This window comes from Symphalangus syndactylus, chromosome 1 (assembly GCF_028878055.3).
Source record: "Symphalangus syndactylus isolate Jambi chromosome 1, NHGRI_mSymSyn1-v2.1_pri, whole genome shotgun sequence".
Lineage (NCBI taxonomy): Eukaryota > Metazoa > Chordata > Mammalia > Primates > Hylobatidae > Symphalangus > Symphalangus syndactylus.
This window is the reverse complement of record NC_072423.2, coordinates 7830605-7846674: the sequence shown is the minus strand read 5'-3', so window position 1 is coordinate 7846674 and position 16070 is coordinate 7830605. Positions and strand designations below refer to the sequence as shown.

Here is a 16070-nt window from a genome sequence, read left to right as displayed (position 1 = left end):
GAAGATATATTCAGAAGGCCTAGCATCTATTCCTGTTCCCTTCCTTCCTCTATAGGTATTATATACACACACATGCATACACAGATATATGTGCACACACACAGAAGCATTTGCATGCATACAGATACACTGACACACAGAGGCGCACACATAGAAACACAGATTTGCATGCCCTCACATCCGTCACACAGATATGCACGCATGCGTACATAGGTACACATATATGCACACAGATATGTTCACACACCAACATGCACACACATAGAAACACACAGATCCTCAGATACTTGTTCACAGTTACACATGCATATTATACACAGATACCCATGTATGCAAACATACACAAGCACACACAAATACATATGTACACATGCATGTGCACACACAGATATATGCTTATGCACACACAAGTTAGCCATACATGCACACACACATATACATGCACACACACAGATACACACATAGATACATATCCACACACAGATGAACACGCATGTATACAGTTATATATGCATAGAGATCTGTATGGACATTCACAAATTCTCTCTCCTCCCTCCCTAGTTCTTAACTATAATGTATTTTTCTATATATAATGCCCTGCACCTTACTTTCTTCACTTCACAGTCTATATCCTAGAGATCTTTCCATGACAGTGTACTGAGGTCATCTTGTTTGCTTTACTTCTCTCTGTATTGCCGTATGTGCTCTGTTTTATTCAGCTAGTCCTGTGTTTGTTCCCCTTTGTTCCACAACAGTCTTCTGTTATTATAAATAATGCTGCAAGGAGCAGCCTTGTGTGTATGTCATTTTGTGCTTTTGCTATTGAATAGATTCTGAGAAGTGGGATGATAGCATGGCCAAAAAGTAGTGGATTTTTGTAATAGAATATCTTAGCATGTTTGAAACTGGATAGGCCTGTGAGCATATGGTAACATTTACCTGGGTCTTAGCATTGTAGCTGTGCTTTTATGATTGAACATTTTTTATGATGGTAAATCTGATATTTTATTAGCAAGATAATACTATACACCGTTGGATATTTTTGTGTATTTGTTATTTTGTTATTATCAAAACGTACATTGAAAGTAGAAATGATCAATGCAGTTTTTCTAAAATAGAAGGCTGATTAATGTTAAACCTTAATAGGCAAGAACAGCAAATAGGAAATAAGTGATTTAAAAAAATTTAATGGCCTACATCTTTTCATGAAACTTGTTTTGTGAATCAAGGAACATTGTGTAAAATAAAAGTGTTTAAGGATTTTTGTTCCTGGGAATATCTAGATTGTTATTTCTTTGTCCTACTGTGCCATGGAATTATTCTTTGATGGCACCTGTAGCTCAGGAAAAACTTTCTGTAACACAATTCAAGAGTGGTAAATTTTTATTCTCTACTTCCAAGGTTCGTGTTTTATTCGAACTGATCAACTAGATGGTGAAACTGACTGGAAGCTGAAGGTGGCAGTGAGCTGCACGCAACGGCTGCCGGCTCTGGGGGTGAGCAGCACCAAGACTACTCCATCCTTTTATCTTCAGTGGCAGTTTCCAGGGTTCACGTATATTCCTGTTTATACCAGCTAATTTATTTAATGCATTGAGAATTTGTTTCATAATTTCTTTATTCCTCATGAAGGTTCATTGAAGAATTGTACCAAAATAATTTCTGTGATGTCTTAGTACATAATCAGTTTTAGGTAATTGCGAATTTTCCTTGACACTTAGGTTTTCTTTCTCCTTCTGCTCACCTTCCTCCCCTTCCTCCCTCTCCTTGCCCCCTTCCCCCTCTTCCGCCTCCTCCTCCTCCTCTTAATGTCCTTTTCCTTTTTCAATTTATTTTATTTTTTAAGTGATAGGTTGTCACTCTGTTGCCCAGACTGAAATACAGTAAGATGATCATAGCTCACTGCAGCCTCAAACGCCTGGGCTCAAGTGATACTCTCTCCACAGCCTCCTGAGTAGATGGGAGTACAGGTGCACACCACCACGCCCAGCCAGTTCTTAATTTTTTTTTGTAGAGATGGGGGTCTTGCTATGTTGCGCAGGCTGGTCTTGAACTCCTGGCCTCAAGCAATCCTCTCACCTTGGTCTTTCAAAGTGCTGGGATTACAGGTTTGAGTCACCATGCCCAGCGGAAATTTTTATTTCTTATTTGGCTATTTGCCCCTCTCCTTTGCAATTTTGTATTGATGTTTGCCAATTAAAAAGTACATACATGCTCGTGTGTGTAGAATCTTTCAAATCAGTAAAACCAGATATTCACAAATGAATATCTGTTTTTAATTTTCACCTACTTAGGCACATAAAAGTGTTTTTCTTTCTTCTATTTTCTCTCTGTACATCACATGGACTTTATTAGCCTTCAGGTCAGAAGCTGTATTTGAAAATTGTCCAAGCTGCTTCTCTGGGTCAGGCTTCTCAGTCAAAGCCAGGCAGTGAGGTGCTACTCAGATGATTTGTTTTCAAGGGTTTTTAATTTTCAGTGTTATATGATTGTTTACTTAAATTATCTAGGATACTATGCATAATTTATATGTTTAGAGTTATTACAACTTACATTTTTTCATGGTCAGTGAATGAAGGAAGGTAGGTTCTACTGGACCAACAGATGAGCAGATTGGAGAGGTTGGGCTGTTGACAGCTGCCTTTTACCTGCTTGGTAGTGGGTAGAGTCAACCAGGCAGCTATTAAATAGTGAAGTTATATGTCAGGGAGCAGCACCTCCTCACCTGAGGATGGGGCTGGGGTGTGTGTGCATGCGGCAGTTCCTGGATCACACAGTGTGGCTTTCAAAGGAGCTACCAAACTGTTTTCCAGAGTGGCTGTGCCATTCCCTGTCCTCACCAGCACCGGATGAGTGACCCGGTTTCTCTGTGTCCTTGCCGCCTTCAGTGTTGTCACCAGTTTTTATTGTAGTCATTCTGACGGGTGTGCAGTGATACCTTATCGTGGCTTCAGTTTGCGTTTCTGTGATGGCCGGTTGTATTGAACATTGTTTCATGTGCTTGTTTGCCATCTGCTTGTCCTCTTTGGTGATGTATCCTGTTGACAGTCTCAGAGCAAAAGCATTCCGCCTTGATGTATAATGCTAGCTGCAGCTTGTTCAGGGAGTCTCTGTCAGGGTGAGGAAGTTCTTTCTAGTCTTAGTTTGCTGAGAGGTTTTTTCATGAGTGGGTGTTAGATTTTTACAAAGCTTTTCTGTATCTGTAGGGATGATCATATGGATATTCTCCTTTATCTGTTAATATGATGGTATGTGGACTGATTTCATATGTGTTACACCAGCCTTGTGTGATTGGCATAAACCTCACCTAGTAGACATACTGCATGTCTACTAAAGAAAGAAAGAGAGAGAGGGAGAGAGGGAGGGAGGGAGGGAAGGAAGGAAGGAAGGCCTTTGGTATAGAGTTAATCAGATTTTCTCTTCATTGGAAATTTGTGTTTTTCAGAGAATTGGTTCATTTCATGTAAGTTGACAACATTAATGGCATAAAGTTCATAATATTCCATTATTTTTTAGCCATTTTAGGATTCCTTCTTTCACTCCCAATATTGGTAGTTTATGTCTCTTTTATCGATCATTTCAAATAACTTGTTTTTGGTTTCATTGATTATCTTCATTGTTTGTTCATTTTCTGTGTTATTAATTTCTGTTCTCTATTTCCTTCATTCTACATAGTTTATGTATAATTTTTTTTGTTTCTTCCTCCTTAAGGTGGAAGTTAGACCTTTGATTTTATAACTTATTTTCTATTTATAAACTTTCAGAGCTGTAAACCTGTTTCCAAGCATTGTTTACCTGTGTCACACAAATTTTGATTTAGTTAAAAATAATTAATAATTTAGTTAAAAATCATTTTCATTTAGTTAAAAATATTTTCTAATTCCTTCATGATTCTTCTTTTCATCCTTGATTATTTGGAAATACACTGTTATTTGCTAAACAGTTGGGGATTTTCCCAATGTCTGCTAATTTATTGTTATTTAATTCTCTTATGGTCACGGAAGGTATTCTGTTCTATTTCAGTCCTTTCATATGTATTGAAACTTGTGATATGGCCCAGCATATGAACTCTCTGAGTCAGTATTCCATGTGAGCTTTAAAATAATGTTTGTTCTGCTATTGCCTGGATGTTCTGTAAATGTTCATTAGGTCAAGCTAATGGAAACTGTTGTTTAAAAAAATTTTATAGCTGTTTTCTACCATTCGTTCTCTGAATTACTGAAGAAGACTTTTAAGATCCCATACCTTTTGTAGATTGAACTATTTCTCCTTTTGGCTCTGTTGTTTCCTTAACTATATTGAAGCACTGTTACTGGGTTCATACACTTTCAAAATTATTACATTTTGTTGAATTTGCCCTTTTTCATTATTCCTGGTAATATTCTTTGTTGAGACATCTATTTTGTTCTTTACTATTATAGTAATTTCAGCTTTTTTAAAATTAGTATTTACATGATATATCTTCCATCGGTTTATGTTTTATATATCTTTTTCTTTGAATTTAAAGTGTTTCTTAATGTAATAAAAGTAGGTACTGCTTTTTTTATTCTGAGAATTGCTGCATTTTTATTGTGTACATTTACGGTAATCGTTAATGTGGTTGAGCTGAAGTCAGTCATTTGACTTTTTAGGTTCCACTTATCCCATTTGTTTATTTTCTTCATCCTTTGGTGTTGTGTAATATTTCCATTTGGCTAATTAGCTATGTGCATTAGTTCTGTTTTGTGTCATTATCATGCTTCCAATGGGTGTTTTTAACTTATCACAATATTTCTCCGTGTCACTTATGGTGTAAGAGTTGTGCACAGTAGATGTCCATGGCTTCCTTCCTATCCTTTGTATTTGTGTCATCTTACTTCTGCATATTATCAGCTGCACAGTGCATTACTGTTTTTTTATTTAAAGTTGTCAAGCTTATTTTAAAGATAGTAAAAAATGAAAACAATCTTTTCCGTTTACCCATGTGTTTACCTGTTCTGAGACTTCTCTTTCCTGTGTGTTGATCCAAGTTTCCATTTACTGCCAGTTTCCTTTAGCTCTAAGAACTTCTTTCAGCGTGTCTTGTAGTGAAGTCTGCTAGAGATTGTCAATTTTTGTTTGTTTGAAAATTGTCTTTATTTTGCCTTTTTCTTTTCTTTTTTTGAGACAGAGTCTCACTCTGTCACAGAGGCTTAAGTGCAGTAGCGCAATCTCGACTCACTGCAGTCTCCACCTCCTAGGTTTAAGCAATTCTCCTGTCTCAGCCTTCCGAGTAGCTGGGATTACAGGCATGTGCCACCACCACACCCGGCTAATTTTTGTATTTTTTTTTTTAAGTAGAGACGAGGTTTCACCATGTTGGCCAGGCTGGTCTTGAACTCCTGACCTCAGATGATCCGCCCACCTCGGCCTCCCAAAGTGGGGGATTAAGGGTGTGAGCCATTACGCTGGGCCTATTTTGCCTTCACTTTTGAAGGATGTCTTGAAGTTTTCATTTGACAGTCTTTCTTTTTTATCTTTGCCTTTCAGAGCTTTTATTTCATCTTATGGCATCCATAGTCCTGAAAAGACGCTTACGGGCATTCTTACCCTGACTCCACTTTATCCTCTGTGCCTTTTTCTGTGGGCGTTTGGAAAGTCTTTCCTGTTTTGACTGGCTTTCCGGAATTTAAGTGTGATGATGCGTTTTCATTTGTCTTGCTTGGGTTTGTTGGGCTTCTTGTATCTGGAGTTTCATGGTTTTTATCCAGTTTCAAGATTTTCAGCCTTTATTTTTCTTATCTTTCCCTCTGCCCAAACCCCTCTGAGACATGACCAACAGAATTAGTCTAACTACTAATATCAAGTAAATTAGTCTAACTACTCATATCAAAAAAGAGTAAGATCTTCAAAGACATGGGAACATCAAGTGGTTGGATTCCCACATGCCATTGATGCTCTCTTACTCTTTTTTTCCTCAGCCTTTTTTTTCCTTCTGTAACTCAATTTTGATAGTATCTGTTGCTCTGTCATTAAATTCACTAACATTTATCTTTTTCATTATCTAGTCTTCTGTTAAGCCCACCTAATGAATTTTGTTATTCCGAGTGTTGTAATCTCTGGATGTTCCATACGTTTCTCTCATTTTTGTTGTTTAAATACCTTTTCTATTCTTTCCTAATATGTATGTGGCTTCATTGGACTATTTCAACCATTTGTAATGCTTAATTCCGTGTATGTTAACTCCTTTATCTCTGTCACTTTTGGATATGTTTCTATTTAAATTTTTTGGCCCTCGTTATAGGCCCATACTTTCCTGCTTCTTTCCATGTCTGGTAATTTTTTATTGTGTGCTGAGTATACAAGTGTTACATTTAATGTCTGAGATTTTCATTTCTGTCTGTAAAGCGTCTTGATCTTTATTAAATTAGTTAAACAACTTCTGGGTCAACTTGATGTCTTCAAGGCTTGTTCTTAAATTTTGTTAGAGGCCTCGAGGCTCCTTTATTGGAATGCTAATTAATCCTATTGCTAGAGCATGATCCTGCTGGGATCCTGCTGATACCTACTGAAATCCTTGCTGGTTCACAGGTGCCTCTGAACTCTGAGTCAAAACTCAACTCTCCAACTCTGTAGTCCCTGCGGTTGGTTGGGGCTGGAGCTCTGTGGTTCTCCTTTGGCCAGACATACTCTTACCCTGTATGCTGTGTGTACTCATTTTCAGTAACACTCAGGTGGAACACTTTGCATATTTCTGCAATTCTTTTTCTTCCTTCCCCTTTTCAGTATTTTGCAAATGCTAGCTGTCAGTTTCCCTGAATTCTGGTCTCAGTCTCCTAAATTCAGAAGAGCTGCCTCCCTCTGCCTGACTTCTGCCCTCTAAAGTGGTAAATCTCTTTACCTGGGCTTATGTGGGGCACGTGGCTTTGTTTCTCCTCTCCCTGGGGCACTGTATCTAGTGTCTGAAAATAGATACTTTATAAATATTGTCCATTTTCCAGTTGTTTTCATGGGAAGGCAAGTCTCATATTAGTTACCACAACATGGCTTGTAGAAGTCCTTGATTAATTTTTAATGAAAAGTATTAAGTTCCTTGTGGATGAAACAAACTGCATGACATTTCAAATTATAATTAAACTCGAACAAACAAACAGGTATTTGTTTATTGAGAATTTGCTTGTTGCCTGTGACCGCCCTGCAGAGCCTGGATGCCGGCCCTTCTGCCACCTTTAGATGTTCCTGCCCTCTCTTTGGGGGCATTCCTTTAAAAAAGAGGTGGACGTCAATTTTGAGTCCTGATTCTAATAGTAATGTGTGCATTGAAAATAATACACAAATCACAAAACAGAAAAAAACCTGCCAGTCTGCATTGGCTATCATGAGCATTTTGGTATCAATCCTTTCTGACGGTACCTTCCGCCAGCCACATGCTTGCATGGTTGGATCATGCTGTATAGCACTGTTTTTTCTAGTTTATTCAACAATATGCTGTGGGTCATCCTTTCATGTTAGGAATTGTGTATCCTTGCAAGTGTTTTATTAGCTGCATAGTTTCTGACAAATTATAGCTTCCGTAGCTGACCTGATATTGGTAAATTTAAAAGTTATCATTTTGAAATTCTAAATTAAAAAAATAAGCATATTTCAAGAATTTTAATTATTTGGCCAAAATGCTCTTCAGAAGACTCCACAGCTTATCTACTGTGTATTAATTAATCAATTAATCTTTCACTGTTTTCCGATCTGATATGTAACAATGGTATCCCATTTAAGTTTACATTTGTTTAGTTTTTTAATGTGTGAGGTTGAAGATAATTCTTACTTAAGAAAGTGTATTTCTCCTATTTTTATTTTCTAAGTCTGTTCATGTTATCTGCTAAAGTTGGTTAATAATTTTTTATTTTCCAATTTTTCTGAGTACTTTCGTTTATAGTTTCTGTTGCCCATATAAAAGTTCAGTGTATTTATATAATGTGACCTACCAATATTTTTTAAATGATTTCTGCTTTTTGGTTTTATGCTTTGACTATTTCTACTCATTATTTTATTTTAAATAATTAGTTTTAAAATAATTCCTGCGTTACATACAAAATCTGATTACCATTTTTGGGGGGAGTTTTTTTTTTTTTTTAGTTTAAAGTTAAAAAAAAAAAAAAGTCAGTCAGTTGCACCAGTACCATTCACTGAAGAACTTTTTTGTTAGATTTTTATTTTTGCACAAATTTAATATTGTCCCCAAATGGTTATACAATTCTAATTTCTCAACATCAGGATATGAGCGTATCTGTTTCTCCATAACTTTACCCAGTACACATTGCAAATATATTCTCCAATCTGTTTCTTAACTTCTGGCCTTATAATATCTTTGCTATGTAAATATTTCAAATTTTATTTAGGTAAATATTTATATGTTTTCTTTTATTGTTTATATGTTTTTCTTTATGCATTTATAGGCTTTGTCTTGTGCTAGGAGGCTGTTTGCCCACCAGTATTCATTTATCATTTTAACCACTTTTAAATGTTTGTCAGTAGGTGGAATCGAAAAGTGAGATCCAAGTAATTTGCATTTACAGTATTATAATTATTAAAATAGTTCCTACAGTTCCATCTGATGCACAAAGACCTAGGAGAGGGAAGTTGAATTGTTTCACTTGGTATGTGTGGCTAAAGAATTGTTTTAGAGTTAAGGTTAAGTAGGTTTTTTTCTTTTTTTTTAAATTTCATGTTATGAGCTGAGCAGAATCATGCGTCACTCCAGCCTGCATCTTCTGTGTCATCATTTCCCTCCTCAGCCCTTTCTCATCCTCGCTCTGCTTCCCAGGGTTTTCGACTTGCTTTTGTTTTTTTTTTTAATGTTGTGAAATAAGTCTGTTCTATTATCTTATTACTTGACATCTAGCTTATTATTCTCATACTATTTATTAAGAAGTTTTATCATAGAGACATTCTTGTAGCCTGTTGACTTTCTAATGTAATTGGAACTGATTGCTGGATTAGTTCTACTGTTTCATGGTTACATATTTCCTCCTTGTGTCCTTCTTTTTCTTGTGTACATCCTCAAGTAATCTCTGCAGAACTAAAGGGATAATATGAGTCCTTAAATGACTGGAGGGGATTTTGGTTGGCTGTAACACTTGGACAAAAGCCTCACCCTCTGCATCCTCCTCCTGAAGAACCTTCCAAGAATTCTAGAGTCACTGGCAGTAGGCGCTTGGGAGCAAGTCACACTAAATGATAATTTTTCTAACAGATTTAATTTTGCTAAGTATAGTAGAAAAGAAAGTATAGAATCAAAACACTATATTAGAAAAAATTTGTCTGAAAAAAAAAATCCAGCCAAGCAAGAATATTGGTACATGATTCCATTAACATACAATTCTGTACAAGCGATCAGCAGGTGATAGAGGATAGTGCAAGCATAGGCAGGCTGCATGGGGGCATGGGGATACTTTTGTGAGTAATGGAAATGTTCAGTATCTTGAGGTGGTGATGGTCACAGGCATACACATATATCAAAACAAAATGGTACACTTTAAACATGTGCAGTTATTGCATGTAAATCACACCTTGTGAAGTAGTTACAATTTTTCATACTGTTATCTGTAACTTTGAGTAATGCTCTTTGCCATGATTATAGGAAGTGACATTTTATTATCTTCGGTATTATAAGGATGCTTTCTTTATTTTTATTAGTAACAGATATATACACATATATAAATTCAAAAATATTTACAGAATTAAAATAAACAATTCATACAATGCAACTTTAAAATTTTTGTGGCCAGTACACTTTGATACAGAGTCTGATTAAGGATTTTAGTGACATAACTATGGTAAATGAAAACATTTTAATTTTTGCTGTGACCACACCACCAAAAAGCAGTATATCCTAGGAAAAAAGGAAGTTCAACTGAATATCTGATTCATTAATCAATTTTATATTTTAGCTTCACATAACTTGGCATATTAGGTATAGATCTTTTTTCCATAGAGAAGAAAGCTCTGATTTCATTATGGATATGGGCAAGGCAATTGAGTTTTTCATGTAATAGCTTATGCCCATAATCGTCCCTCATTCTGTGACATTCGTGTCTCTCGTGGTGTAGATCTGAGGGTCTTCTGTGTTGTGAGCTGTTTGTTGTATTACAGTTGTGTCACATCAGACTGTGTCCATGGTGATAGCCAGGCTGAGTAAACTTAGAGACCTAAGAACTTGTCTGAAAGAGCTGAGGACACAGCCAAGAATAACCTTTGTCAATTATGTTATATTCTCAGAGACTTAATATGATCAGAGAATTAAAATTTCAGAGTCGTGTAATAATAACTGTGCTGCAGAGCCTGTAATGGCAGGTGCAGTTTCTTGTGGCTTCATAGCTGTCTAGAGGCACAGTTTTCAGGCATTGTAGACATTTGGGAAATATGTTTCTGGCTTTTGCGATCAAACACATTTATTAACAACCACAAGGCCACAGTAATTTTCAATAAATCATGACATGCTGATTTATTTCAAAAGATCCAAATAGCAGTAAACAATGCCATTTACATTTAATTAGTTTTATTGAACGAAAGGCAATTTTATTTGTAATGAACCACATGTTATGATTAAGGATGTATTTTAATGACCTTTAAGTAATGCGAACAAATGTTGCCCTTGACCTCACAGCAGCGGCTTTCCTCCATTATTGAAAACTTTAGAATGATTTTTAAATTATCGTGAAAAGCTTTGAATGACATTCTCATTATTGTGCCATTTATTCAGTCATTTGATGTCTACTATACTAGATGAAATGCATTACTCTAAATGCTGATGTGTATGTAGAAATGAGCTTGCCAGCCTGCTTTTTATTTTCATGTTATCAACAGGTAGTTTGAGGTATGAAAGTTTCATGTTTTGAAAATTACTGTGACAGTGTCATATTTAAATGACGAGTGATACTCAGACTTGCCTTATCCCTGGAATCATTTGACTGCTTATTAAACATTCTAGTAGAAGTTTCATAATTCTCAAGTTACTGGAGAATATTTCTTTTTGTGTAAACTAGCTTAATTTAAATAAATTTTTTCTATTAATAGTTAATACATAGTCTAAGCTACTGTAACAGTTGCACGGCGGTAAACTAGTATGTTCAACCTTTAGTCCACCCTTCCTGCAGCTTCTGTTCTTTAGAAATTTGGAAACTAGCCTGCACGTATTTTTCACAGTTTCTTGAAGGGTGTGTGAATTCGCTTTCACATTGAATGTACTTTCACAGAGCTTGTAAGGCAGGAGTGAGGAGGAGGTATCTTTTTGCCTGTGTGTTCTCTGCTGACAGGTGTCCTCACGGGTCTGAGCTCCTGCTCGCACTCTCCAGCTTTAGGGCTTGGGTGGGAGTGCACTGTGTGCATGGTGGTCTCCAAACCATGTGTCTCAGATGTGGTGCTCACCATGGTGCTTTCCTTGGATGGATATTTTGGTAACATGCTGAGAGTAGCTTTGGAGCTTCAGTCCTGAGCGTCATCCTTTCACTGATTTGGGAAGCATCTTGTTCTGTGTATGAAATCACTTTCTGCTACACGGTCTAGGGTGGCTTCTGTTTCCTGTACTGAAACGTGACTGACACACCTTAAATCAGAACAGATTTTCACCCTCACAGTAGCCCAGGTGGGTGGTCAAAGGCTGATAGGGCAACTTTGTCATCTCTGATACGTGGTTTTGCAGGGTGGGTTCCAGTGACTGCCCCACCTCCACACTACCCCACAGGAGAGGTTCAGAAGGAAAGGCCTGGTGGGTACTTGGACTCAAAGGGGCACATGTCCTTTCACATCCTCTGCAGGCCAGAATCAGTTACGTGGTCCTCACCAGCTGCAAAGAAGGCTGAGAAATGCATTCTTTAAGTGAGAAGCCACCTACCCATCTACAGCTCCGAAGTTCTGTTTTTCAAAGGAAATGGGAAGAAAGATGGAAAGTGGTCTCTGCCGAGCCATTTCTTCATTTTGTTTTCCGTTGAGTGTCTGATTCCCCCTGTGCTGCTGCTGAATGGAGTGCACAAAACCATTCCAGCAGTTCTCAGAGGACTGTGCTGCCCTGAGAACAGGATGCTCCCTTTAGCATTGCTGTTATAATTACCTGTTTTATTAGCATCAGTTATTTCACATGCATTCTTCAAGGAACTCAGAGCCATTTACACATTTGTATGTTAATGACTTACATAGATTAAAATAGAAAAATGAATGAAATATCAACAGAAAAATAGTAAATATGTCTTCTAGAAATGAAATACACCATATCAGTTTTAGGTGATCGAATCTTCTCTGTTAAAGACTTTTTTTTTAAGTGATTGAGCATGACATGCAACTCTCCAGTCCCTTTAAGAAGAGATCTGGCAGGCAAGAGTCCTATGTAGAAAACATGAGGACACCCTTTAGCTGTGCTACTACCCCTTTTCTGAAAGGATTATTGGAATGCATGTGTGGAATCAACAGGAAAGAGAAAGCCGGATTCAAATGTAAAAGCCGAGCCCAGAGGAAGTAGGTGTTCCAGGAGCAGAAGAGAATACATTCAGATGTCTAATGTACTTGAAGAAATCTGAGAGGATGTTACTGGCAACCTAAATAAAACAAGCTATGAAAAAGGATCATGTGGAAAATAAGAACTCTTAGAAATATATATGGTTGCTGAAATTTTAAAAAAGTAAATAAGAGTGGAAAATGAAATGTTCTACATCCCTCAGAATATAGGCCAAGGTTGGGAAATACAAATTGATGGTTACCAGTTTTAGCTCGGCCCTCAGTGCTCCCTGTGATCCTTGTTAGAAGTTACAATCAACTGTGGTTCCTCTTACTGATGACAGTGCTTTCAGACTTTTCCACTCTCCTTTAATTTCTGATCCACCTGTCTTTTCCTTCACCAGTAAGACCAGTTTGTCTTACCTTACATGGAAAAAGCATTCTATCAAATGGAAATTCCTTCAATATCCCATTAATAAATAAAGAACATTACCTCTATTCCCCCATTTTGCTATAATTACAAGAAAGAATCCTTCTAAAAATAATTTTTTTATAGTTTTCAACTGATCTTATCTAATTGTGCTTTTTAGAGACCTTGGCAGATGAGTGGTTTCTTCTCTGTTTTTCTAATCTTTCTCTGTTGGTTTCTTGCTGTTATCTCTTAAGGCCTTCAAGTGTACCTTGGCTTCTCAAGTCTTCCTTTAGATCTTTCTTCAATTTTACTGTAATTGAAATATTTTTAGAATACTATTTTATCTCTTGGCTTTTTAGCTTTTTTTTTTTTTAGTTTGCAATGTGCTGTTAACTAAAATATGCCTTTAACTAGAGTTTTTTAACTAGTTACAGTATGCCTTTAACTAGAGTTTGCAATATGCCTTTAACTAAAAGTGTATTGTGAAAAGTGAAAATTGTACCACTTCACATAAAATACAAGAATTTTGTCCTTGAGGCCAGGCACAGTGGATCACGCCTGTAATCCCAGCACTTCGGGAGGCTGAGGCATGTGGATCACAAGGTCAGGAGTTCGAGACCAGCCTGACCAATGTGGTGAAACCCGGTCTGTAATAAAAATATAAAAATTATCCGGGCGTGGTGGCGTGCACCTGTAATCCCAGCTATTCAGGAGACTGAGGCCAGAGAATCGCTTGAACCTGGGAAGTGGAGGTTGCAGTGAGCTGAGATCTTGCTGCTGCACTCCAGCCTGGGCGACAGAGCGAGACTCCATCAAAAAAAAAAAAAAGAGAGAATTTTGTCCTTGAATAGACCTATTTCCCTCACCCACCCTTTGTATTATACAGTCCCCTTGAACAACACAGGGGTCAAGGGTATCAGTCCCCCACGCAGTCAAACATTTATATGTAAACTTTTAACTCCCCCCAAATTTAACTGTTAATAGGCTACTGTTCACTGGAAACCTTGCTGATAACCTAAACAGTTGATTAACACATAGTTTGGATGTCATATGTATTATATACTGTGTCCTTACAATAAGGTAGGCTAGAGAAAATAAATTATTAAGAAAATCATACAGAAGAGAAAATACACTTATATAGTACAGTACTGTATTTTTTGATAGCACAAGTTGACATCACCTGTTTACAAGGTGAACTGTCTGTCTGAAATGGTGGGCAGCCACAGCTGCAGACTTTAATCCACCACACATACTGAGCAACTCATTTTTTCTTGTAGTGTGATGACTTTTGTCTACTTTTTGAGAACATTTCCAGCATCACTAGAGGCACTTATTCGTCCCGTGGTATTATTCAAGGTGCACGCCATGGTATTACGCTAAACACGATGGAAAATAGGTGAGCACCATGAGCGAGCACTTGGTAGTGTGATGCACAGGGTCCTGGAGCGGAGACGGCTCACACAGAGGCACAGGGTCCTGGAGCAGAGACGGCTCACCCAGAGGCACAGGGTCCTGGAGCAGAGACAGCTCACACCGCACCGCATTTCCAGCAGACCCTCGCACGCACTCCCTGCAGGAGCAGCAGGAGGGGCTGCGACACGATTCCGGGAGCACAGTGTGTACTGCACTTAGTTCTGTGCAGTTAGGGTTTGATGCTGCATCTTCAGGATCATTTGCAAGTCACTCGGCTGCAGATGGTGTCATGACCTGTGTGTTTAGGTTTTATTTTACTTTTAACTTTTTGTAATAGATTTGTGTATATTTTATAGTAGTAAGTGATACAATACGTGTACATACATTTTATGTTCTCATGTTATACCTTTCAACATGTAAAAAAAAATTCTAGGCTTTGTGGTGTATCTTCAAGGTTTTTTAAATTATCAACAAATCTCCAAACGTTTTCTAATAGATTTATTGAAAAAAATTCATGTATAAGTGGACCTGCACAGTTCCAACCCATGTTGTTCAGGAGCTCACTGTACTTTTTAATATGTAGCATATCTACACATATTATAAACTGTTCCAGCCCATTTTATTTATACACACACACACACATATTTTTGGCACAGAGTTTTGCCCTGTCACCTAGGCTGGAGTGTAGTGGTGCGATCTCGGCTCACTGCAACCTCTGCCTCCCGGGTTCAACCAGTTTTCTCCTGCTTTAGCCTCGTGAGTAGCTGGGACTACAGACGTGCAGCAGCTTGTGTAGTTAATTTTTGTATTTTTAGTAGAGATGGAGTTTCTCCATGAGGGCCAGGCTGGTCTCAAACTCCTGGCCTCATGTGATCCACCTGCCACGGCCTCCCAAAGTGCTGGGATTACAGGCATGAGCCACCGTGCCTGGCCCGTTTTATTTATATTTTAAAGGAATTAAGATTAAAAATAGGATTTGGGTTTTTTTTTAATATTTACTTAGATATTTACTACTTTTGTTCCTTACCGTTTCTTCTTGAAGATAGGAGTTTCTGCCTGCTATTGTTTCCCTTCAAGCCTAAAGGACCTCTGCTGATATTCCTCTACTGGATGTCTGCTGGAATGGAGTTCTCATTTTATTTATCTGGCAGTGTCTTTATTTCACCTGTATTCTTAAAGAATATTTTTGCTGTATATTGAATTCTGGCTTGACAAGTCTGCCCTCCACCCCTCACTTTAAATATTTTGTTCCATTGTCTTCTGACTCCATTATTTATAATGAGAAATCGGTGGTATTTTGATAGTTCTTCTCTTGTGTATAATGTGTTATTTTTCTCTAGGTATTTTTGAGATTTTTTTTATTTTGGTTTTTAGCAATTTGATTTTGCTATTTTTAAATTTTATTTATCTGTTTAGGGGTTTTCTGGGCTTCCTGAATCTGTACATTTCTGGCTGACAATAAACTTGGTGTATTTTTAGTCATTATTTCTTAAAGTAGTTTTTGTTTTTTCATCCTCTCTCTGTCCACTCATTCTGAACCCCAGTTACATGCATGTTAGACTCCGCGATATTCCCCTCATGGTTCTATGACTGTATTCATGTTCAAAATAATTTTTTCCTATGTCTTTTTGAATCATTATCTCTTGACCCGCTTTCAGATTCACCATCGTCTGTAATCTGTTAATCCCATCTAAAGAATTTATTGCAACAGGTGCTGGAGAGGATGTGGAGAAATAGGAACACTTTTACACTGTTGGTGGGACTGTAAACTAGTTCAACCATTGTGGAAGTCAGTGTGGCG

General features: G+C 37.5%; 1 protein-coding gene across 5 annotated transcripts in view; it reads left to right on the top strand.

The window, feature by feature from the left end:
• Positions 1 to 16070, top strand: part of ATP9B (ATPase phospholipid transporting 9B (putative)) — a 319070-nt gene that overhangs the window by 121748 nt on the left and 181252 nt on the right. For all 5 annotated transcript variants that reach the window (XM_055295727.2, XM_055295708.2, XM_055295691.2 and 2 more), the window contains one exon: positions 1402 to 1496. In XM_055295727.2, coding sequence (XP_055151702.2) covers positions 1402 to 1496 — 95 coding nt within the window. The remainder of the gene's footprint in view (positions 1 to 1401; positions 1497 to 16070) is intronic.